This window comes from Aquila chrysaetos, chromosome 8 (genome assembly GCF_900496995.4).
Source record: "Aquila chrysaetos chrysaetos chromosome 8, bAquChr1.4, whole genome shotgun sequence".
Classification (NCBI taxonomy): domain Eukaryota; kingdom Metazoa; phylum Chordata; class Aves; order Accipitriformes; family Accipitridae; genus Aquila; species Aquila chrysaetos.
Genome location: NC_044011.1, coordinates 42,381,453 through 42,406,699, shown reverse-complemented (window position 1 = coordinate 42,406,699; position 25,247 = coordinate 42,381,453). Strand labels below are relative to the sequence as shown.

The 25,247-nt window shown below is 46.1% G+C and overlaps 2 protein-coding genes and 1 long non-coding RNA gene across 8 annotated transcripts in view; 1 reads left to right on the top strand and 2 right to left on the bottom strand.

Annotated features, from left to right (window-relative positions):
* TECTA (tectorin alpha) overlaps nucleotides 1-2,531 on the bottom strand; it is a 35,111-nt gene extending 32,580 nt beyond the window's left edge. For both annotated transcript variants that reach the window (XM_041125245.1, XM_041125247.1), the window contains exons 1-2: nucleotides 1,013-2,531; nucleotides 681-884 (exon numbers count right to left, since the gene is read on the bottom strand). The gene's annotated coding sequence lies outside the window, so the exon portion shown is untranslated. The remainder of the gene's footprint in view (nucleotides 1-680; nucleotides 885-1,012) is intronic.
* The window catches only part of LOC115344584, a 19,092-nt gene extending 6,538 nt beyond the window's left edge, over nucleotides 1-12,554 (top strand). The window contains exon 3 of the long non-coding RNA XR_003924563.1: nucleotides 12,444-12,554. This is a non-coding gene — a long non-coding RNA (uncharacterized LOC115344584). The remainder of the gene's footprint in view (nucleotides 1-12,443) is intronic.
* On the bottom strand, nucleotides 2,773-25,247 carry TBCEL (tubulin folding cofactor E like). Of its 5 annotated transcripts, none has more exons than XM_030022130.2 (8): nucleotides 25,160-25,247; nucleotides 21,061-21,210; nucleotides 18,642-18,781; nucleotides 15,314-15,495; nucleotides 14,006-14,262; nucleotides 11,121-11,247; nucleotides 10,552-10,668; nucleotides 2,773-5,451 (listed from the first exon to the last, which is right to left on the bottom strand). In XM_030022130.2, the coding sequence occupies exons 2-8, from the start codon at nucleotides 21,191-21,193 to the stop codon at nucleotides 5,133-5,135; spliced, it is 1,275 nt and encodes a 424-aa protein (XP_029877990.1). In that variant the 5' UTR covers nucleotides 21,194-21,210; nucleotides 25,160-25,247; the 3' UTR covers nucleotides 2,773-5,132. The 5 variants fall into 5 exon arrangements, with proteins under 5 accessions (XP_029877990.1, XP_040981183.1, XP_040981182.1 ...); XM_041125249.1 differs by lacking the exon at nucleotides 25,160-25,247 and adding an exon at nucleotides 24,505-24,879; XM_041125248.1 differs by lacking the exon at nucleotides 25,160-25,247 and adding an exon at nucleotides 24,588-24,879.

Here is a 25,247-nt window from a genome sequence, read left to right as displayed (position 1 = left end):
GAAAATCAATTGACTCTTCTCATCCTGTTTTGTAAGACAGAGAAAACTGGTGAAAATAGGTTTCCCTCTGCTCCTTTGTCAGTTTAATATTCTGGCCCTGTTTGTCCTGGGCAAGTCTACACTGATGAAGTTTGATTAGGTTTCACTGTCTCTTTGGGGAAGACTTTGTCTTCTAGGCTATTTTCTTTTGGCAGGGGATGCTCCCATCATGCAGTGCTGAGCACATTGGAGCTGAACAACCAACCACTTTTTCTTTTTTTTTTTTCTTCTAGAAGAAAATTTCCTTCCCATGCCCGACCTCAAGAAAAAACAAGCATTAAAAAGATGAGACAAACGGGTCTCTGGCTGCTTGACCTCGGCAGAGCAACCGCAGGCAGTGCCTTGTCACATTCCCATTTCAAGGGAGCCGGGCCAGCCCAGGGAAGATGCCTTGGCGAGGGGTTCGCCCAGGAGCTGCGTCTCATCCAGAGGGGCACGTACCTCCTCCTGCCACTCCCCAGGATCATTCTGTGCGGGCCAGCATGGGCTAAGCCCATGACTACTGCTTTAATGGGTCATACTGCCCTCCCTATCAGCAACTGCAAGCCTTTCCTCAAGGGTGAAACTCGTTTTAACCCCAAGGCCAGTCCCACGAAGGACACGGAGCAGGTAACAGAGCGAGCTCGAGCTTTGTTCCTCACCTGGAAGTGGAGATGAGTCACCGCCACAGAGAAATACAGTCCAGAAGAGGACTAGGTCTTCCAGCACTGTGACTTCTCCTTTCGACAAGCAGAATCTCGCACAAGTGAGGTGGCTGTGCCTGAGCTCACCGGGCAGACAGCTGGCACGAACAGTCAGCAGAACAAAAAAAAAAAAATCTCAGCAGCTTTCACTCTCCTGAAGGTCTGTGTTAAGCGTGTGGGTGAGACAGAGGGAAACGTTTTGCTTCAGGAAACACAGAAGTGCAAAACTCAGGACGCTTTTTTTGTGTAAAAACTTACATAAGTTTATTGAACTGATCCAAACCAATTACCTGTTTGGCCTGAATTCCACCACTAAGTCTGCGAGCAAACCAAAGGCAAATTGCGGGAGTGGGAAGTATATTCCCCGTGAGAGAAACCAGAATAAAAAACGAGATGGATTTACGGTTCTTCCTTTTTCTTTAAAATTACATATGGATGCATCATTAATAGGGAGCAAGAATAGACCTTCATGTTTAAATTATATTTGAAGTTTCCAGTAGCTGCAGAAAAGCAATCACAGAGGCAAAGGCCTGAGATGGCTAAAGCCCCTCTAACGTTGCTCTGGGGAAGGCATCTCTCTAACCGCCTACAAAAGTGCCACATTCAAATGAGGGAGGCACAGCTGCCAGGAATACATATTTTAGCCTCTGGGCTGCTTTCAGCACCTCGTTTGCATTTTCAAATCTGCACAGGAACAGAACCTACAGAATCTCATTTACAAGCAAAACCAGCAACCGACGGAGGCAGAGCCACCGCATCGGTTTCTTCGGATTACAGACCTGAGTAGGTGAGGGCAGACCGAGAGCCTCTCCCCAGAAGCGACGAGCGCCATTAGGCGCAGTTCCTCCGAGCTGCTCCAAGCCGCCGCGGGCCGCACTATCATCTGCCATCGGGATGTATGCAACTCCCAATAAAGGGAGTTACAAATCCCACCGATTGAGCAGAGGACAGTTGCCACGCCATGCATATTCATAACATCGCCAGTTAAGCAATCCGCCTGAAACATCTGGTCAAATCATGGATATTCAATAGGAATGTATCCAAAAACACAACGGCACAGCATCTAATCTCAGTACACGGAGCCGTGCGACACTTTGGTATATAGCTGTCACCTAATTCCTTCCGAACCAGGTGCTTTGCCCACTGTGTAGACTGTCCGCAGCAGACTTTTATGCACGAACTAGCATGAACAACAAAACAGTTCTTGACAAAAGTAGCCCTCGGATAGAAGGACACAAAAGCTAGAGAAGCTTGGAACTCTTATTTTGTTTTCTCAAAGGAATGCAACAGAACAAGGGACCTTTTGCTAAAGCAGGTATATGCTGGCAACACTGGGACACGGCCCCTCCCGACATTGCATCGATTTAAATCAAACCGCCAGCCTTCTCGGGACCCTCCCGGATTCTTGGCACCCACCGTTAGTCCCAAACCCCCTCTCTCGCTCAGAGCCCTTCCCTCTCTCCCCAAGACATGGTTCCCCGTTAAGCAGCAACATGGCACACATACAAGACCCCTTCCCAAAAGGCATTACAAAAGGAAAGCGAGCCGACTTGGGATATTTTGCCACATCAGTGGCGTGCCATTTGGCCCTACTTTCCAAAGTCAATCATCTGGACACATAAACTGTCCCTGGGTTTTGGACATGACTCCTTCTCCTTGGGAAGCCAACCGAGATTTTTGGTTTCCACCCCACGAATGCTCTGCTAGCTGCGCAGAAGGTGAATGGCTTGAGAACATCATCCAGAAACAACCTTCCCCCAATGAAGTGGCAAGGCGGTGATATTGATATCGTGACTTTTGCTGACCTGAACAGACCAGAGGAGCCGGTTTGGGTGTTAGCACCAAATCCCCGGCAGCTGCATAGCGCTTGTTGACCTCGTATGCCAGTAGGTGTTCTCTTTTTCCATCTTCCAGTTCCTATGAGGTCCGCCGTAAATAAAAGCATGATTTACTGACAGTTCGGAGCTGGTGCGGTGACAGCACCATTCCGTCTGCAGACAGGCTAACCTTTTGTGGGTGAACAAATGTAAAAGCACATATTTGGGTCTTCTTTAACATCCCATTCAATTCTTTAATGGTCTTTGTTTATTTCCTTCTCTGAAACAGAGACATTTAATTGTGCTGAGGAAGTTGGTCAATAGTTACAGCATCTCATTAATACCAGTTACAATGCCATAAATATACCCACATAGGCAATTACTTCTCTATAGAATTAGGTCAGAGATACTTTTGCATCCCCGTCGGTCGCTTACCTCTGACACTGCCGCGACTGAGGGATAACCTACTTAAACTGGAGGTCATGGGGAGAAATAGGCTTCTAATATTAAACAACCATATCTTCATAAAACTTTGTTTTATAACAAAATATCTTATTAAACACAACTTTTCCTATGCGTATGTATGTATATATCATACAGAAGTGTTGGCTTAAGAGTTCTGCTATAAGGCAGCAAATGCCTTTCTCTGCCCAAATGGAAAATACATCTTCAGTAAAGCTCTAGCTTATAAAAGCATCATCTTATGCTACACTGCCACCACCTCCCCGCTCTTTTGTTTTACAGGTACCACGGCTCCGCATCTACGCGCCGCGGCCTCTACGCTACTTACTGCAAATCTTGCTCCGTTTCCTATTGCTCATTCTCAACGGGGCCAGGAGATTGACATTTTTGGCAGGGGGATGAGGCACAAATTATTAACTTGTCTTAAATCCTTCCATTTTTAATCATTACTCTGGATGCGGAACTACTCCCCTCCGAACGGTCCCCACATCCTGAACCTGAAGACTATGAGATAATACTTTGTCCCCTCCCCATCCTACCCCACCCCGCAATCTAGGTAAAATATGACAAGAAATATACAACTCCAAGAATATAAAAGGAGCTTGGTGATGTGGACAAAAGCATCATGGGAAAGAAAGTGCACATGGGGATAAGGGAGCATTTCAAAATTAAGGTCAGAAGTTCACGTGTAACTAGAGCCCTCACTGCACAGCTTCAAAAACTTTTATGCAGCTGCTTATAACTAGGTAATTTGAAAAGTCTTCAACTTGTCAGGGGGACAGAGGAACAAGGGGAGGACACAGGAAAGCAAAACAAGGGATACAAAGGAAGGAGGATTTCATTGCACAAGAAAGGGAATCCGCTCTGCAGTAGAAAACGGGGGCTAATTTAAGCAGCAGCACGTGATGCCTACGAGGTGCGTGTGGGGGCAAGCCAATATAGATAGTAAAAACCTGCTTTACAATAAACGTGAGTCTAGTTGCTTTGTTACTCATCTTCTAGAAACTGATCTGAGCCAACACATTCTCCTAGTTTGGACCCTAAGCAGGGGCCCCAGAGCCAGGGGCCCCCAGGGAAAGTGCTAGGTTTCATTTCTGGTGCAACAGCAACAAACACAAACTTCAACTTTACTCTTACTCTCTCCCAGGAGAGGAATTTTAGCCATTCCACTTTCAGTACAAACTGGTACGAAGTTAAGTGCATACTGGAGGATCCCTTCAGCATTGCAGGGATGAGTCATGGCCAACGGGGGGAATCTGCTCTTCAACCCCTTTTTGACCTGTTACTCTAAAAGCCCTTCCAACGCAACGCCCATCCACCGCCTTCCAAAATTCACTTTGCAACACACACGGCAAGGGTCCCTGTGCCTCCAGACTGCCAGTGCTATGGGTTGCAGACACTGTGTGAGACTGGTACAGAAATCAAAACTTTTTTTTCCCCCCAAAGTCAGAATAGGACAGCATGGATATAGAGCGTGCGTTTTGAAAATAAATTGTTTCTTTCTAATAAGGTCTCTTTCTCTCCCCCATTTTGTGCACTCATACCAACCAAACCAGTAGAGTTAAGTGGATGCACTAAGTACCTGAGCTCTGAATCAAGCAGAATACTGTTTTAGATCTTTTCAGTGAACTCAAACGCAACAGAAGGTTGAGACAGCACCCAGCTGCAAAAAATACTTCGGCAAGCTCGAGCCACAGTCAGATAGCTAGGCCAAAGGGTGCTCTGGTGGAGCCAAAACCCCAAAAAGTTAGAAAAAGAAAAAAACCAGATCAAATTCTGCACCGAGCTATCTTCTCCCTTACGGACCCTAGCATTTTTTAGCTTGAACAACTGACCATTCGCGCCAAATCACGAGTATACCGGAGCATCGAAGAAAACATCAAGGTATTGCACACACTGAAACACACGCACTGCAGTCAATTGTCATCTCAAGGTCACCTGCAGTGGATGGCGGGCATGGTTCTCAGATCAGGGCACTTCATCCGGGCTAAGAAATTACCTGCTACAGAAACGCAACCAAACCTCAACCAACCAACTGAAATAAAAACCTTGCAAAAATTCCTTAATGCATGTGTGTGGGTGTGTGGGGGCATGTGTGTGCACGTGTGTGCACTCACAAGGTCAAAAGAGGCTATTTCATTCTGGGTTCCACATAAATTTTATCTCCATCCCGAATGCCATAAGAATGCAGTGCTCGCGAGCTGTATTTCATCTCCTCGGGACCAAAAGGAGCTTCCTGGTCCAAGTAGAAGAGCAACATGTTGCTTGTTGACAACTGCACCACAGTTTTTAAGTGCTTCTTCAATTCTGCCACAGTCTGATCAAGACGGATCGACATCTCTTCCACCTTATCCTGGAAGTGAACCTCCACCTTCACGCTGCTCTGTGGCCGAAGATCCACGACTGCCAAGGGCTCCAGCTTCCCGTACTTCGTGACCAGCTCGTGATACCTGAGTAATTAAAACAAGTCCAGAGTTATGGTATAGTTGCTTGTATGGCCAATGTACGTTTCACAAGTCAGTTTCTGTTTCACATTATGATACTACCCCACTTTAACTGCAATCATCCAAGGATGCTACTAGGTTGCAAAAGTACAAACGAACATCTGCACGGACAGTACAATGACCAGATGACAAGAGGGTAAGCGCAGATTCCAAGGTGCAATTCATCTAAAGCCCAGAACTTTTAGACAAGAGCTAAAACTGGAACCCAGACAGCGATGAGCTGTCCTCATCCTCCATGTCAGCAACTAGCTGGCATATGGCTCTTCCAAAATGTCTCGCAGTTTAACTGGCACTTCACTCAAGGTGGGAAGGATGGATGAGGCTCTCACGAGTGAAGAATATTGCCGAGCTAGCATTCAAAGCCCATAAGTGCATGCTTCTCTCCATGCAAGTCTCCTGCCCAGCAGCGACTAAAGGAAAACCCCAGCTTTCTTCTCCATTTGCCACCAAATTGCTCACACTTTGGGGAGACAACATTCACCCCGATTCAAGTCTGATGACCTGAACAGACATCCATTAGGATGGTGTGAGTCCTGTTTTCTCCCCTGACGGCATGACACTTCACACAGCACACAGTGTTTCTCAGGCAAGATGCTGAAAAGTACAAAATAAAACCTAGAAAGCCCATCCACTCCAGTCACCTTGTCTCACAGTTCCTGAGCTGCACCATGGCACTGAGATGAACCCATGTGAGCGTCCGACTACGGAGGAGGTATCTAGCTGAGGAAAGTGAAGTTACCACCGACCTCAGACGTTCGAGTTGACTGGTCTCAAAACTGAGCAGCGAAGCTTTCTACTGGGCTCCTACAATTTCAGAAACCCCAGCCGTGGCTGCAGTGGGATTCAGAAGAAAGAGAGGATGCTGCACTTGCAAGGCTCTACGCCTCCTGCTCCACTGAAAGCACTTCACTAAAGATTGCCAGAGCAAGCTAGTGCTCCTACAAAGGACATGACCCCCAGTCTAGATTCCCAGTATCTGTGGCTTCATGGCCTGAATGATCTCCAGACATTCCTGCTGTTTTCCAAGAGGCCAGCTAGGTCCCCAATGTTACGCTACACTGAGCACAGAATCATCAAGATCACCGAATCAAGGTGAGCTGCTGCACGGTTTGGAAGCTGACAACAAACAGGGGACTTCTTGCCAACTGATCCTTCACACCTACTCTAAGACAACATGGGAATTTTACTAGCAGAGCCACATGCTCCACCATCACTTTCTCCTTGGAGCCAAGTTCTCCGACTGTCCTTCACAAGGTCTGTCGCGGGGAGCCATCCCCTGCAATGGAAAGCCCGTCTCACCCTCCTGCCACCGTCAACGGGTATCGCTCCAATTGGGCAAGGCTGCATCTCCCCTGCCTGGCTGGGAAAGAGGCGGAACAGCAACACAAAACACAATGTGATTGAAATGACAAAGACCAAGAACTGCCGAGAAAAGGTAACATTTCAGAGGCCCTCCAATATGTGCTGTACAGAAAGCTCTTTTTGTTCCCGATCCGAGTCTGAGCTGAATGCAATCGGTGCCGTGTCACAGCCCCTGTCGAGAGATGATGGGACCTGGCAGGCTGGGTGACCCCAGGGAGTCCTGCTGAAGGCAGGAACATTCCTGGAGAACAGCAGACACTCTGTCTACCGGGAAATGAGGTAAGGGCCACAGCACACTAGGATTTCCCCAGTCTCACGGACAAAATGAGCCTTCACCAGGGCAGAGCATCTGAAGGCAGGCCGGTGCCATGCTCTCACAGTCACCTGGGTGATAGGATCAGGCCTATTTATTTGGAAAAGCCATTAGTGCTGAGCGAAGACAACGCGCTCCCCATATTTCACCCACTGGGCTACCGCCCGCAGTAAGAGCGAGCACTAGCCAATGTGTTGCCAACGGGGAGGATTTCTTTGCGGCACAGTTTCCGCTGCAGTCCAGCAACAATTTCTCACGTGCCGACCAGAAGTACTGCCAGGATTCATACGTTAAGGGAAACTGCAGTGAACAGGGCTGATGGTGGGAAGAGAGGGGGACAAATTTCAAGCAAGCTGAGAGACAGAAATACCATGAGTGGGCTAAGATTACCCAAATGCGTGGTGTAAATATGCGGAGGGTCAAGCAATGTTGTCTTAAATTTTCTCATGTAAAGGAAAAGCAGAACAAGCTTTGCAGCCTGCTCCTTGTATGCTAGCTGCAGGCTGCAAAGAAAGTTAGGAGTCTGAATGACTGGCTTCCCTCAAATCAATAAGGATGAAGGCACACTGCTCATATGGTTCTTTTGTACCCCGATAACAGGCACCCTGGAGACTTTTACAATCACCCCTTGCAGCCTGGCAGACAATGGCTGCCAGAGCAGAGGATGCTGAAGAACTGAGCCTGGCTAAAAGTGTCTCTGATACTCTGCAGATAAACAGCGGACCAGACAAGCAGAGGACTCATTAAAAACCTAGAGACACACAGACGTCACTCAAGAATACAGCCAATATTGGATTGCACACTTGGCACTCCTTTCTAACCCACGACATCCAAAGAGAGAAATTATTCTGTCCGTATCCCTCCCTTTCCGATCCCTTTGAGCTGCAGCCCGAGAAGACATGCAATGCAAGCAGGAGGGTTTGCTGTGAGAGAGCGTGCTGTTCGCTTATCGCACGCTACACCTCGACAATCTTGAGGGGGGCTGCTTACACTCTTAAGTTTTTCATGCCCAAGCGTGTCTTCTTCCTCTGCTTGAGGCAGCACTGCAATGCAGATGCCTTACCCCCAGCAACAACATGCGTGTGTCCTCATTAGATTCTAATTACAAACCACCTTCGGAGAGACCACACCAGATTTGGGATCAAAGAAGAGGAAGCTTTAGCAACAAACACACACAAAATCCCTCTGTAAAGAATGCCAGGGTTCCCTTCCTACAAGGGCTGCTGCATACAGGTCCAGGAACTGAAACCCAGCCCTCGGCACTAGGGACACTCTCAGCCATCTGCAGCCTCGCTAGAAAATAGTCCGTAGCGGCACACAACTCCTCCAGAACAGAACAACCCTCTTTAGTAGCTGCACAAGTCTCTTGGAAACACTGCACAGATGAAGGGATTCAGACAAAGAGCCCATTGACCACGAAAAGGGCAGTAACAGTGTTTAAAGGTTAAGAAATCAGAGGGGGAAGTAATTCTCTGGTATCTTACCAAAATAGCATAAAGCTAGCACATTGGTCAAGATCAGACCAGCTTTTTGGATGGGTGAGACATTAGTAATTTCTTACATGAGCTCCCACCTGGAAACCAACCCCAGTTGTGTGTTGTACTGTGTAACTACATGGGTGCACACAGCCTGTTCCCAAAGTCCACGTCCTAACAGTAGCATCATGCATGTGTAAAACTATATCCCACTGTGTCCTCCTCAACAATACGTGGGTCCTGGACATGCAAGGCATCTGTCACCACAATACCCAGAGACACAAGTCCAGCAGGAAAAGATTCAGAGCCCACCAGCTATTTATTTACCTTCCCTCTCATGCGCAAACCCTTCCTCCTGAGCTCAGGGTGGCACACCCGTTCCACCAGGATCAAAGGGCTCCTCGCACCTTAGTTCCCCTCCCAGACTGCAACCGAATACACTGCCTTCGGCGCAAGGGCCTGCCTTGCCTTCTCCTGACTGGTTTTCCAGGTCAGCCCAAGCCCTGTTTACCAAAAGGCAGGACTCTGCTGCAGCTGTTGGGCTCAGCTGCCCTGCTATTCTCCCTTTCTAGAGCCACAAACACAGAGACATGAAACAGTTTTCTTAGAAATAAAATGTTACGGAAAATAACCCTTTTTGGGAGCAGCACCATGAACTCGCAGTCCCCGTCTCCCCTTCCCCTTCCTCTCCCCTACATTCTCCGCCTCTGCTGCTATCCCTTCCAATATTTCTTTCCATTTTTCTGCTTCAAGGGCTCCTAAAATTTACAAGCCAGGACTTGTCCTCAGAAAAAGGCACAAGAGGGATCACCAGCTGTCTTATCTCCCTGACTACATTAGTACCCTTCGCCTCTGAACTGACCCCAGTACACCTATATATATTATACACCTATACTATAATCGCTAGACCTATTAGTATTCATACAAAATGCTGTGCCCTCATTCCCCATTCCAGCCTTCCTGTACTGGCAGGTCACATACACAGTGCTTTTGAAAAACAAGAGACATTTTACCTAAGAGTTAAGCTGGCGAAAACACTGACCAGCCAACGTAAACACCAATCAGATTCCGTTCGCACCTTTGTCATCTGTACCGGGCCATACCTTTGACCTTCTCTACCTCAGTTTGTCCCTACCTCTGTCTGTCCCCCCGGACACACACCCACACGCTCTTGTCCCATCCCCTTTCTGTAAAGAAAGGGCTATGACACTTTGCTGTCTGAATGGCATATGAGGGTTCTAGGGAAAAAGGCACGTAAATGCTGTGGCCTGATCCTCCATGATCCTTCCTCAGCCCATTAAGAAACAGTAAGTAGATGCTGGCACAGAGGAGATACTGACTGAACAGCGTCTGTCAAAGTTCATTAGTTTACCAAGATTAACAGATCATTGGGCATACTGTTTTGGCAAAGAAAAACCATCAGACTTGCGATTTGCAGGCCTGAAAGTGAGGGGACAGCTTCCTATCGCCAGTCACATTCCACACTCCAGATGGTCAAGAGAATTAGATGCCCCAGCCTGGCACCAGAGAGCACGATCTGTACTGGCTTTTGGGGACTCCCAAACACAGGTGGATTATGAAGCTAGCCATCAGGGAGGCCAGGAAGCAATGAAGATCATGAACTGAACAGTCATGCTGTTTAATGGCACTTGACATGGACACTTTAAGACCAAATTTGACTCAGAAGTGATTCTACAAGTCATCAGACAACACTCTAATATAACGACATTAACTAAAAGCGATTGAGGAAGGCAAGACAGGAGGAAGGTGAGGGATGTTATTTTCATGGAACAACTAGCTCGGATTTCCCATGTAACATCATCTGTTCAGTCACCTTTTCTTTTGCCTCGCCGCCCATCTGCTCCTGCTCTCCATTCCACAACAAAGAGTTCATACCTGAATGGGACTTCCTCCTCTGGGAACTCCATGTAATATCGGATGAAGAATCGCTCCGAGTCCTCTCGCTCCCCATCGGCAACGATGCTTCCATTGAGCTTGACAATAGATGGCAACCTGCATGCAGACACCAAGAAATACAGTCAGCAAGAAGAGAAACCCACACAGGGTGACCAACAAGACAGTCGCCATCAAAAGCTACATGCCACAACACTAACACCAGGAGAATCCTGCCAGGTAGCTTAGGCTTCAGTCCCCTCAAAAGAGAGGGTGAGTCCCATGCAGTTTCTCCAAGCACATTCAAAATTAAGCATTTTCATTTTGCCACATATATGCATTGCATGTACAGGCATGTATGAGACTCAAAAAATTCTCTGAGAAGTAAAGAACTTAGACTTAACATTTCCACTACTCCCACTTTCCCACACTACAAAAAAAAATCTCAAATCTTTCCAAGCGCTGAATTCATACAAAACCCTATCTCCTAACAGCCTCTTCCTCCAATTACCCGCTCCAGCCATTCATTGCCATGTAACTCTTCTGTTGAGCAGAATAAACAAGCAACAGACCTGGCTATTAGCAGCTTCCTGCGCTCCTCAGTGGTGTAGGACTGCAGCAAAGGGATTCCTAGCAATTTTACTTCCTCGAGCTTGGGAAAAGAATTTAACTTGTCAATGTCCTCCCAGCAATGCAGACCTGCTTGGAAGAAAAGACTTGCTTAAACAAACACAGATAATACATCATGTATCCAAGATAATCAGACACAGCCAAAGAACATACATGACAGGGCGAGCATTAGCTGCCATTTCTTTGAGAAGTCAGCTTTTTGCTCATGATGCACTGCAAAAAATCTCCTTCATTTGCTTACAAGACAGAGTAGTTTAAATTCTCTCTTGCTGTTTTGTAAGTCTAGAAGGATGATCTTCATGGCTGATTGGGGAGCTTAGTTTTTTATGGACCATTCAGTCTTTGGCCTCGCTGCCAAGGACTGACTAGCATCAGTTATGATGGCTGCATCTATAAAGGGATGCTGCCTTAAGTAGTATTGAAGTCATCAGGACTTCTGTCATTCTAGGCGTCACTAAATAGCCATCAAATGGCTTTACCTCACACACATGACCACCTTGGGTCTCATTTCCACTCATGACCCAACGGTAAAACAGTCCCAGAAGCCATCCAGCCATTTAATGAAAAAGGCTTTAACTTAATTTCATCCCCCTCAAGACCTGACATCTGGGATAACAAGGCAAGCAGAGAGGGTAAAATAAAAAAAGCTGAGGATCGAGCAACAGTACAGCCCTGATTATGTGGCGAGATCAACACTACTCATCTTCACTTCCCTTTGCTGCGACTGCGGAAACATTTACTGCGATGCTTTTCCGATGACTGTTCCAGAAGCTTACACTAGCAACACGAGTTAGAAAACCGGTTTCTCCGAACAACGTTCAACAGCTTCACCCACACAGTACAGAAAATGTGAAAAAACAGAAAAATTATCCATTCAAACAAAATCAGGGGTCTCATTTGAGCTAAGCCTCTCAGGAAATGTCAAGTTCAAGCCCAAACCGTGTGTCACAACCACAGCTCAGAAGAAGCGGCTCTCTTCAGAGCAGAAACAAAACTCCTGTAAGTATCACGGCACCGTGTGCAAGGCAGGCAGAGAGAGTTTCCTTTCCCCATAGCACCTGAAACACCTCTGCCAAGGTCACCTATGCCTAAAGCCATCCTCTGGGTATCAGCATCAGACACACTGACAGACAAATTGAGTAGAAGTGTGTGACAGGAGGAGAACTCTTCCACCTGATCTCTGAGGCGCAGCATCACCAAAGAGTGCCCAGTACCTCTCTGGATCACGTCGCTCTGAAAGGGCCAAAAGCTCTCGTAGCTGGGAGACAACCACCTCTGCAGGAGAAACTGCTGCCAGCCATGGCATCCGCCTTGGCAGGAAAATCCGTTCATCCCTTCATGACCCCACTGAGCTACAACTTCACTAAAAACCATTATCTTTAGCTCACCCCTGACCTCCGCTAAGCTAAAAGAGCCTGAAAAAGGAGGCGCTAGTTTGGAGTCTTCACATGACAGAATTTTGGAGTGCAGCAGCTTTCCCCCTCGCCCCCGCAAAAAAAAGAGTTTAACATGCTCCTTGGGATTTCTATTTGACTTTCAGCTCCCAAAACATCAAAATGCAATACAGAATCCAGAGTTCTTAAGTACCTGGCATCAAAATTGCAAAACTACTTACCACAGGAGCACTTGCTCCTCAGTGAGACAGTGCTTTCAAATCCAGCTTAACAGGCTTTTCTTCCTCTAGTTAGCTTTAAGCTTTTATTATAGGGATTCCTTGATGCTGACATTGAAGAGCATGTTAATAAAGTACCTTCTACCTTGGCTAACATTTAACTATTGCTTGCACAGCATATAAAGCTGTAAAGAACAAGAGACGATGATGCATTAAGTACTCCTGCAGAAGAACTTCTGGCGTACATGTTCTCTCACAAACACGTCACAGCCCTCACGAGCTGCCCTGCAGCTCCTTCTCTCTGAGCGTGGAGTGCCCTTCCCAATACGCCAAATGCTTATTCTCTTTCTGGAGCGTTGGCTGAAAATTCTCTGGGGCTGAAGTGTAAAAGCAGCCTCGAGCATAACTTGTGGTGAGCTTCCGAGCACAGATGACAGACAGCTTTTGCTGGTGAATGCTCGGCCCTTACATGCCACATACCTACACATATGCTCATTTTACCTGAGATAAAACAGGGAATAAAAGGAAAATGGGATTCTTTCATCCCCTCCACTGCCAGATGTTTATTTATCCTTCTCCAGCCAGGAGCACCTGAGGCAGGGACAGGAAACAGAGGGAAACTACTAACGTATAAACCTTTGCCAGCTCATTTTGAATAACTGCCAGTCCACACTACTGTGATTCATCTTTTAGATAACTACTAACTACCAAAAGCAGCAAGTAAAGCCCACAGACAGGCAAGTTGATTTCTTGCCTGTTTTCCTCTCCTAACACTACATTCTTCAGGTCAGTGCACTTCAGTACACCTGCTTGTGTGGCCCTGCATTAGCACCATTAGGAAACTAGACTTCAACATGATAGGTCTATTGGGACTACATCTATCAACAGCTTTTCAATTCTGCCAAGAAGCCAGGATAGATTGGGACAGAGGTCACTGGGCATTTTCATCTCTGCTACAGCAACAGAACTATCTCAAAGGTTTAAGCTCTTGCTCAGCATTTCTGCCTTCACTTGCCCCCTCTCATACTTTGCAGGAAGCAATGCTGACTGCAGGCTACTTACTGCTAACACAGGCGTAAGAAGCAACCACCCCAAGGCCAAAGTTTCAAAAAGCACAAAGCAAGTGTGTTTTTTCACCTACTCAGGAAGAGAGACTCCGATCAACTGCTGTCACTTACGCTGAGAACAAAAAGCGTACTGCTTCCAGGCTCTCACCTGACTTGTGCAAATTGATGGATCGCAGGTTGGGGAACAGCCTTGCTAGGGAATCTTCTGACTCTTCAATGGTCGTGAGGTTGTTGTTAGCCAGAATAAGTGTGTCCAGTGATGGAAACATAATTCCCAATTTTCGAATTTCAGTCCAGTCTTGAAGATTATTGTCAGTTATGTGGAGTAATTTGAGAGACTGACAGCAAACCGGAGAACAAGACACTGTTTCATAGTCGTTAAGGCACAGGAAGAGCTCCTCCAAGCTGCACAGGGGAGAAAGTTTGTATTATCATCTCAACATACCTTGAGAAATGGCTACCCTCTCGGGTACAGGGACATGCATATGCGACTTTAACACAACTTTCTGTAACGGCTCTTACATGATTTGAAACCTTGGTGTAGAGAGGACCTTTGCGCACTCCAAATGGAGTGTTTTGACTACGTCTCTGCTCCTGTCCATAAACTTCCTCCACAGATGAAAAACACCTCTAGGTGTTTCCCTAGCCTCCCAGTATTAATTGTGTAACAGATTGCTCGGGGTGCTGTTCCAACAAGCCACCGACCCAACTCCAATGGTGATTGGTACCTGCTCTCAATGCTCACCACTTAATTTTAAAAGGTGGTTTCATACGACACAAATGACGCTTTTTTCCCGGCATCACTGGTTCTGCCAAAGATTCTCATTAAAGAAAGAACAGGTCCCACCAAGTTTTCACACAACTAAACTAGCTCTCCTAATCCCAGGGAAGCGTACATTGGCCACGCAGGATATACTGCTGTCATCACCTCCGCTTACAAAGCTGTATGAAGAGGAATCTGTTATCAAAATGAAGCCACCAAGGACATTCGTGGAAGCAGAATGCCACTGCCAAGGTGGACCGTGGCCAAGCCACAGAAATCAACACTTTTGTACAGAAAAGCATGATGAAATATTACTTGTCAAGTGGCCAGACCCTCAGACTTACATCCCATTCAAAAGCTATTAGTACAGGTATGCACTGCACCATTCATTCTGTAGTGACTCAGAGGAAAGTGTGTCACCTCCTACATTGTCAGGGTGATTATCCATCTCTGGTATTTAGATTTGGATGAGAAGCTCTGGGCTTTGCAGCACCGCACAAGTTCAGCCTTTAAGACAATGTAAAGCATTCACCTGGCCGGTTCCCAAGCTCCCAAAGAAAAAAATTCCCTTTTTCTCTACCGATCATGTTTGCATCTTCACACCCCTCTCATCCCTCACCACGTGAATTGATAAGCCAGCCTTGACCTGTGTGCAGCGAGCACCCCTTTCTACGCCCAACTCCCCATGCTTACTCTGGTAATTCCTGCAGGATTGTGTGGACTGTTTCCCAGGAAGCTTTGCTGTTGTTGAGCACAAGTTTGCGAACACCAGCGAAAGACCCAGCACACCTTCTCTCTAAAACGGACAAACTGAGAGGGTTGGAACTCAAGTTTAGAAACTCCAAGTGGGGAACGTTGGACACAATTTTACTGACCTAAGTGGGGAGGGAAAAAAAAAGAGAAAGAAAGAAATGCGTATCAGGCAGTAATCGGACCTCATGCAATAATATCCCGTCTCCTAAAAGAGGGCCCTTCGGAATCACCACAAGCCAAAGAAATGATATGGGGAAAAAAATAAGGCTTCTGGATAACTATCTGTAATTCATACTCCAGCTATTCACTGATCTAGATTGATTGGTTAATTGCTCATTCACCTCAACAGTTCACTTAATTACACTCTCCAAGCAGCTTGATAAGAGAAAGTCAGTCTCTTGGGAGAGGTCATAAAATCCACCTCTACACCAAGCTTAAGCGGCAGCACGTTACAGGAGCCAGCATGCCGTACCCCCCTTTTAGCAGGGAGGCAACGGGCACGTCTCTTGAGTTTATGGCCAACACTGATCACTTGCTCAGCTTTCCACTGCTCCCCACTAGCCACAGACCTTGCCATTTTGCCCAACATAAAAGACAGATAGAAGCTCACTGTATGCATACAATTAAGTTCTTATTTGATTCCATTACTCTGAAAACAGCAGCTTTCTTACAATGAATCCAAGTGTTCGGGTAACTCTGCTTGGGGCTACTTTCTCTTTTTGCGTGTACAGATGTGCAGCTAAGGGCAAAGTAGCGGAGAGGTGAGGAAGAAAGATCAAGAAAGGGAAAGAAAAGCCAGAGATGACGACTGTACAGCTCTGGAATGCAGGATACATAATGGATAGTGTGATCAAGGTAGGTGCTGACCTAGATACTGCTAATATGCAGAAAGATAGGTGAACAAGTTATTTAGATGATCAATTTGTAGTCATCTAATAATGATTAAGTGAACAGAACAGCCAGGCAGCACCAATTGGTAAAGAACACATCGCATCTATCTAATTTTCCTCTTTGACTGTGTAACTGATTCAGTGGGAAGTAGTATAAGAGAATGACAGCTTCTGACGCCATCTGCACACAAGTCACATAGGCAAACTGGGGACTTACAGTGCTATCCCAGGCACTGTAAGTTAAGAATTCAGTACAAAGCTAGCAGACATACAGAGGGAGTGTTCTAGCAGAATACTACTTGTTATGTTTTCAGTGATCAGAATAATTGAACATTATGTGTTTTTTTTAATCTGCGGGTGATAGTAAGGTGGGAAAGGCTGCCATCACATTGTGGTACAAGACTAGAGGCCAAAGTGAAGCCATCTGAGGAACTGAACACGTATGACAGAAGTTCAGTTCAAGGATAGTCAAAGTACTAACATTCTGGGAAAAAACATTCATCCAGAAAATAATTATGAGTCAGAGATCACCTGGCTAGAGAGCCCCACTCCACAAAGCAAATGGGATGGGAGGAGATGGGGCAGACCACGACATACACAGGTCAATAACAGGGCCCAGTTCCTAGCAAAGGGCAATTGTCTCATGTGGAGGTTGAATTCAAGTGTTGCATACGTGATGCTCAAGGTAATTAGTCTGCCTCACTTCGCACCTCATCTTAGGTGATGTCACCTTTTGGGCACTACGTGTTTGGAATGAATTAGACAAACTGGAATGACATCAGAGCAACAAAACCAACACGGGATTTAGAAAAAATGGCCTACAATGAACGATTGGAAGAACTGTTTTTTTCAGTATTGTACTAAAATGGGAAAAGGAGAGGTGAAAGCTCTTCTTCGTGGGTACAAAACACTGTCGTATAAGGAATGGCGATGAATGCTCCTCCATGCCTGCTGAGAACAGGGCAGGGAGCAATTGGCTTAAATTGCAGCATGGGAGACTTAAGTTACATAGCATAGACTATCAGGTTATTAGCGAAGCATGGGAACAAGTTACCCAGGGATCTGGAATCCCCATCACTGGCAGTTTTTAAGAGTTGAGTAGATATTTATCTGTTGTGGATGGGCTACGAAAACTTAATCCTGTCTCAGAGGGGCCAAAGTACACAGAAAGCCTTTCATTTCCTGCTTTACTGCAGCTCATGCAGAAGCCGGCAAATTGTGCCGTCCAGGGTAGCCTAAACAGACTGAACAAATAGCAGGGTGCGAAGCATGCAGCTTGCAAGTGACGGCTCTCCCAGCTGCTTACCCCATGCGAGGCCAGCCCCACTGAGAGTAAGAGGCAGAACAGGGAGTGGAGAGGCAGCACCTCATTACTGTGAGAGAGGGCCTTTTGGGGCCAGAATAAAACAAGTTAGGAGACACCACCCCAGTTCTTAGCAGATATGCCCCCAGTACAAAACCATCTTCCCTGGCTCTAATCTCAACAGACAAACCTAAGATCTCTCTCCCACCCGCTGAGCTAATACCTTCCAGGCTAACAAGAAAATAACAGGAACAGGGAAACCTATCCCACTTCGGACTTTGCGACCCCGTGCCAGAGCTGGGATGTTTCTGCAAATGCTGCATTCGCTACCTTTTTAAAGACATAGGAGTTTGATGCAACAGGAATACATGATAATTTCTATGTTGCGCATCCTGTTCTTTTCCACGTATTTCCAACAATAAACGTTAACATAAAAGCAGAGCACAAGCCAGTCAGGAACTGTTAATGACTCTTGAACAGATTGCGATTGTTTTACTCGTATTACACTGCATTTATCTAGCATATTTCATCCAAGCACTTCAGAGGATTTTACAATAGCATTTAGCATTAATTAAGGAGGCCTCAGAAATATCCTTTGAGGTAAATGGTGTTAAACCTGTTTTGCAGATAGGGAAACAAAAGCGGAGAAAGAATAAATACCTTGCCCGGCATCACAGAATTGGTGGCAAAGATGGGAATCAACTCCCATTACTCGGACCTCCTCAGGTCTTACCCTGTTAAAACCTGCACTGCTCATTAACCTCTTGATGTTAGAAATGCCAGTTCTGGTGCTTTGCACGATCAAAAAAATAATTTGTGTATATTTGTCACCCACAGGCCAAGACTGTAAGTCACGAGGTAAATGAAGTGCCCAAATGGATTAAATTAATCACATTTATTGCTCAGTTGTTGTCAAAGTAAATAAGCATCAGCTTCAAAGATGAGAAAGAAGCCACAAAAAATTGAAATCTCTCTCCTTTAAATGAGCGAAGTACTCTTACAACCTGCAATGTGTTTTCAGTCACAGTAATAGACATCAAAGTTATTCAGAAAGATGCACATGTAACCATTTTACCTCATGCCAGTCTTCCAGTTTATTGTCAGAAAGATCTAGCTCAGACACATGAGCACAGAAGGCAGCGATTTCATTCTCATCCCCTGCACAGGTTATGCCACAGCTGTTCAGTACTAGTACACTTGGAAGGTTGAGGCGATCTGAAACAGGGGAAAAGAAAAGATGCCCTCTGGTCAGCATTGCATTGCTTAGTTAAAGTAAGTAAAAACAAGCACAAACAAACATGACTGACATTCAGCAAAAGAAAAGATGTACCAGTAATTCCACAATTTACACATATTTAAGGATCTCGGGATAAACATGGATTTTATGACAAGTGACTGACATCAGTCAAGAAGTCTTCTTGTGTCTAAAGATGAAGTACCATTCAGCATCAGTGCTCTTCAATTACTACACGCATTTCTGTCCACATCGCAGCAAGGATGGGCCAGTCCTTTGTAGTTTATAGTATGTCTCTCATCAGTTCTTGCCAGAACTTATGTTCTTCCCCAGGCATCTGCTACTGCAGATAGGATACAGGACTAGGTGGACTGTTAGTTGCACAGGGTCAGACTCCCTTATCCTCTTGTACTTAGCCCACTTGGGGTTAGTAACAGCAAGGACGTATTTAAACCTTTCTTTTCTAAGCTTTCCCTTTTCAACAATGCAGAACATATAGCATTCTTCCAGCCTGGAAGAACTTAGGTCTCTACTCTGCCTTTTACGTTTCTGCTTTGGTTTTGCTCTAGTTCCTTCTCATGCAGGTAAACGTTCTCGCAGCTATTTCAAATACAAGGACTTGGATCTCAGTCACAGCTTGATTTGTTAAGGCCAAAACATGACGAAGTTAAAAGCTGTGGATTTGTAACAGGAAACCTTTTTGACACAAGAAATCCACGTGTAGGCAAGGCAAGCCATCAGTCTTATGCTCTTTCACATACAATATGGCTCTCCCACCTCTATGGATTATCAAAATCTGTTAAAATTTAACAACAAGCTTTTTCCTAAAAAGGTGGCCCTTTTTCTCTCTCCTTAATACTTGACAGCTACATGACTAGAAAGGGATTCTAGAAGCAGACAATTATCTGGAGTGACCTGAGTTTTCAAGTTTCCTGGCTCATTAGCATTCGGCTTCTTTGAAGGATAGTGCTGTACTTTGGGAATTAGTCACAAGTACTTGTAAGTCATGTCTCGGTCACGTTTTAAGACTTACAAACGTGCCTTCTTTTCAGCACCCAAACAGCTCAGGTAAGCGGGTGCTCACACACAGGAGGGAGGGCATTGACTGAATATTCCATCAGGCCAATTTTCTGTTCGTGTCAATTTTGAACGACATGCGGTACGTTTTATCCTCAACTGAACTCAGGCCCTTTTTTCTCCTCTGTCAAACTCGGTTACTGTACACTTCATCCAGCTGACTTCCATGGCTATTTTCCCCTCTGGGGCTGGTTATGATACAAATTGACCTGACGGAAATTTAAACTACTCTTACAGATCAAGATGGGCAAGAGGTTACACAAAGAAGGGGCGGTTCTGGTGGAATAAATGTGAATCTCAGGCTCACCTGTACAAACCAGGAACCAAATGCTAACGTCAGAGCGTGAGGAAAGACTTAAGGGTGTCAAGTAGATCCAGTTCAAAGAGCAGGAAATAGTGACACAGATTCTGCAGTCTAGGAGGCTCAAGGACATACAAGAGCAGCACAGCGCTTCACACACACATCTGTCTGAAACTCTATCAAGGCAGTAAGGTCAGAAGCAAAGGAGAGAGGGGATTTCTCCACTAGGTCAGCATAAGCACGGTCAGAGAGCATTTGATGCCTTGAGAAGAGAGCCAAAGTAAACCACAAATTCATTTGAGTCGCTTGTCACAAAAGAAACCTAGCTGGGGATTCAACGACTCATCGCTTGGCGTGAAATATGGTCCACCTCTGTGTACACTGGACTCCTGTACCTGCAGGCATCGATGCAAGTTGATGGCACTGCACGACACCAGCAGCACGCGGACCAACCTTGAATTTAGATCAAGTGTTATGTTTTTGTTAAGCCACTCTGCCAAAATATGTGCTGTTGCAGCCAATAATAAAATAGTTAGTATTGCTAGTCTGAAGAAAATAAGTTCCAGGGACTGCTGAACCCTCAAAACTCAGCACTGCCCAGGGCCTTATTTCCACCTTTCATTAACAGGATTCTGATTCTGTTATGCTGTAGAGCAACTTACTTGTTTTTTACAGCAACCTGTTCAGTCGCTACACCAACTTTCTGTCTTTAACTGTTAGATTCCCATCTCTCAGCTCTTCAGCAAGAAACATGTTATAACACATCGTGGTGTTTCTTTTTCTGGTCAATTCAGGGTGACTCTTCTTTCAACATAAGCAAGAACAACCAAGAAACCGATCCCACCCAGAATCCACAGATGCTCAGAAAGACCAGAAGCCTACCTTTCATAGGTGAACCCTGTGGAGTTGCTGGGACATGCACCCCCATACCAGGTCCACGACGATACGGGAAGTTCTCGGGGCTGTATTTCTCACAAAGAACTTGCATGAAACTCCTTCCGCTGGGCTGGTCCATGCTCCCTTCTTGGAGTTCTAGTTAACACAGAAAAAAACAGAGCACATAAACAGTCAGCAACTAATAATAACCTGCAGTAGTGGACCTTGGGAACACAGGACAAAAAGCGACCAGATGGGTCATGGGTTTTACTTCTGAAGTACAAATTAGTTTAGCAAGTCATATTTCAAATTCAACATTACAGTAAAACATTACCTGAACAGAAACCAAAACCAAACAGACGGCCCAAGCTACACAAACATGCTTTCAGTCATACCATTACAGGCCAAGTACAAGACCTCCTTGCTCCACATGCTCTTACAGGACAACTCCCAATATGCCCCAGGCTGAAAAAGGTGACTTCTGTACCTCGCAAGAGGACTGTGAGATATTCGCAGGTATTCTCAAACACATTTCCAGGGCAGCAAGGAGGGTAAAGACTGAAGAGCTGTTTATGAGTAAGAGATTGCTTGAACAGGTGCTTTCATCGTGTAACTTCCCTTTTATGTAACTCAGGACTTTCAGTCAAGATCAGCTTTTTGGGTGGGGAAAAAAGAAAAGAAAAAAGAAAAAGGATCCACAGGTCCCTAACTGTTTATAAAGAAACGCTATACAAAGCAGGTTATGGTTTGTCTTTGTAAAATCAGGCCGATCCTGTAAACAGCCTGGAGCTCAACAGCCTCTGCTAGCAAGACTTCCATCAGTTGACCCACAGGGTGTCATGGAAATACTCGATTTTGATAGTAAACTCACTCAGGATATCTCGAGGCTCTTGCCTTCACTGACAGCAGCGGCTCATTCAAAGCAAGCTTTGGCCTTAAAAGGAGCGTCGTCATTTCTCCTCTGACATCTGCAAAGAACTACAGTTCTTCCGTCCTGCCTATAAACCTGGGCTTCTAATTAGAACACAACTGCTGTGTCATGAAACACTCTTGAGCACATATGAGCACGTCATTAGGCCAGTCCAAAAAGCAAGTTTTGCCAATTCAATTTTGCAGCTGTTTAATGTATCTGGAAGATAAACGTGCCCTTCGTATCTACGCCTGTCACAGAGCGGAACAGCACAGGAAAAAGGACTCGCCACACCGTGGGCTGCTGACCTGCCTAGAAAGATATTGAGTGTCAGCTGGAAGTATACTTGGCACAAAGATACCGCGATGGCCAGCATTCTGCCATACCCTAGGTAGAAACAAGCTTATCTGTCCTACTTTCCTGCACATACTCTGAACTTGGTGTTTTATGGTTTCATGGATAATAAAGGACTTGAGCTTGATACATGCAGAAAGAAAGGAACCACACTGTTCCCAGGTTTCACAGAGGCCTTGTAGTCCAAAGCAGGGCCTGCTACCCATCAGAGACACAGAGGAGAGATCCACATCCGCCCATTCTAACAACACAAGTCATGAACTTGCAGGAATCAGCTGCAGATTTCCTACAGCATAGTCATGGAGCAGTGTTTTTACCAAGTGCTGTGTAATTACATTTCTAGTATACTAGCAAAACCCAGCTCACACAGATACGTACATTCTGCACATAAACCTGCACCTCCTGGTGGAAAACCATACTTTTGAGTTCATGGTGGGGCCACACATGTTGAAAGCGACGTTGCTAACCAATGCCAAATTAAAGACTCTGCCTGCTGCCATAAACTTTCCTTTAGATTTATTAAGGGCAAGGCTAGATAAAAAATCCTGAATAAAAGTGATTTAACTAAGGCTCAGGTTCCCTTTGCTAAGAATCACCTGTTTAACAAGCTCTACTTTACTTCTTCATGAACAGACTACCTAAACCACCCCTGTAACAAAGGACTTCAGTATAATAAGAAGCAAGTTGACTGAAGCCTGTTACAATTTTTATGTTATATTTAAAGTTCACATGTCACAAGCAGGGACTTGAAGGATTGACCTTATTTTATAAAAAAACAACAAACCCACACCTTTTTCAGCCCTCAACATCTTGGTTGACTCATATCTCAAGCTTAACTTCATGTCACTAGTCTATCTAGAATAGAAAAAAAAAAAAAAGTCCTCAAATTGAAGTCTCTGTTAGAAATAAGACATTTAATTTTATGCTAAAACATTCCGCATGCTACAGGAACAATTTGCATTGACAGCCAAGGCTTTAGGCTGAAAGGCCTCGTTCCAGAGTGGTTTGGGAGCTCACTACTGTAGGACGGACAGATACTGCTTTCTAAACGCACATTCGAACCTCCTGGTCTGGAAATTCTGGAACTCCCACCATGAATAAAGCTTTCAGCCCTTCACATTGCTCTTCTATCAACTCCCTTCCTCTTTATCCACTAAGCAAACAACAGCTGGAAATTCCATATGAGAAAGCAACCTTAACATTACACTAAAGGCAAAAAATTGTGTTTTCAGCTACAGTATGAGAGCAATCCAGAACCGAGAAAAAAACCTAATGACATTTACATTCAGCGACTTTGAATCACAAACATTTTCTTTCTCAAGCTTTACTTTTGCATGCCAATGTCATTGCCAGATGACAAAAGTGTCGGGGAGTGGGCAGTCACCTTTTCCACTTCCCTTCCTGTCACATTTCACATAATCACTATAATCACCAGTCACGCACGTGGCTTCTCTGAATCACTACAATTGCTTGAAAGCAAGGATTAACAGAACATGCAAAGAAAGCATGACACATTTCAAGTGAATGCTGTCTGCACAAGGGCAGGACGGGATGATTTGCAAGGCGCACATTTCTGAGTGTTTTCCGACTGATGGCCCAAGGAACAATTCATATCCTAAAATAACTTTGGGTTTTCTAAATGACAGCATAGATCGCAAAAGATATGCTCAGACTTTGAAAGACGTCAACGAACAGTCTCTGCTGTCTTATGTTTAAACGCTTTGCTGGAAGGCTGTGGCCCCAGTAACATACAACATGGGAAGTGTCTGCAAAGAAGAGCATGACCCTGACTTGAGATCCAAGGGAAGCCCACCAGACTGCTGCAGCTGATGAGTGAAGCGAAAGGATAGCACTAGAAATGACATGAAAAATATTTCTATTCCTGTGCTGTAAGCCTATGAGGAGAATAAGAAACCCTGCAGGAGAATTACATCATTAACAACATTCTAACAAATTCCAGTGCCGCTCGAAGGCCTTCGGAGCAGGTCCTAACCAGCCACGCGCCAAACGCATTTTGACATGTTTGTATACATGAAAAACAAAGCATAAGGAATGGATGCAACAGAACAAATGCCTATCTAAAAGAAGCCGCTATGTTCTTCTGCTAAGACGCGACTCAGGGAAATTATTTTTGAAGAGGTCTTGAGAGACAGATGAATGAATGCTCTCAGGGTAGACAGACTGACCTTCTGAGCCACCAGGGCAAGCTACCCAAGCGTGCGAAACGCTGTCAGGGTCTTCATCAAAGCAAGCATCACTATTTGCTCACCCGCCACCACACCACGCTTCTGGAAGCTGCCAGTGCTAACGGCAGGGACTGTGGCGAGGAGAGCAGAAACCGCACGAGAGATGCCAGGCATGTCCCTGGACACGCTTCTGGCCCGGACTGTGACACTACGCTACCGAACCAGCGATGCCGTCAGGCGCTGCTGGAAAAACCAACTCCGCCGCAGAAGTCGGCGGGGAGCCCGTCCGTCGGTCCCCGTCCGGGTTGCTGGGCCCCACGGCGGGGTACGACGGGTCGGGGTCCCCAGCCCCGAACCCCCCGAGGCCTTCCCCCGGCCGCCTCCAACACAAACGTTCAGCCGTCCCCGGCTCCCCTCACACGGCCCGGCCGGGCCGGACCCCGGCTGGTCCCCGGGGTGACAGCGGCCTCCCCCGCTCCGGCACCACGCCGCGACCGCCGCACAGCAGGCCGGTGACTGACTGACTGACGGACGGACGGACGGACGGACTGACTGACTGACTGACTGCCTGACTGCCTGCCTGCCTGCCTGCCTGCCGGCCGGCCGGTGATAGCCGCTGACAGCCGCGTCCCCGCCCGCCCCCGGCCCCGCTCACCCAAGCCCGGCGGCCGCGTCCTGCATTGACCCGGAAGCAGCTCCGCGGCAGCCAAACATCACGTGACCGGGGCCCGGTCACGTGGAGG

Excerpts from the sequence above, each read along its gene's own strand:
- TBCEL (XM_041125248.1), bottom strand. The coding sequence starts at position 24,678 with ATGCCTGGCATCTCTCGTGCGGTTTCTGCTCTCCTCGCCACAGTCCCT. Across the intron at positions 18,782-21,060 it reads ACAGGGTTCACCTATGAAAG|ATCGCCTCAACCTTCCAAGT; the intron begins GTAGGCTTCTGG and ends CCCCTGTTTCAG. Across the intron at positions 10,669-11,120 it reads AGGAAGCTGCTAATAGCCAG|GTTGCCATCTATTGTCAAGC; the intron begins GTCTGTTGCTTG and ends GTCTGCATGCAG.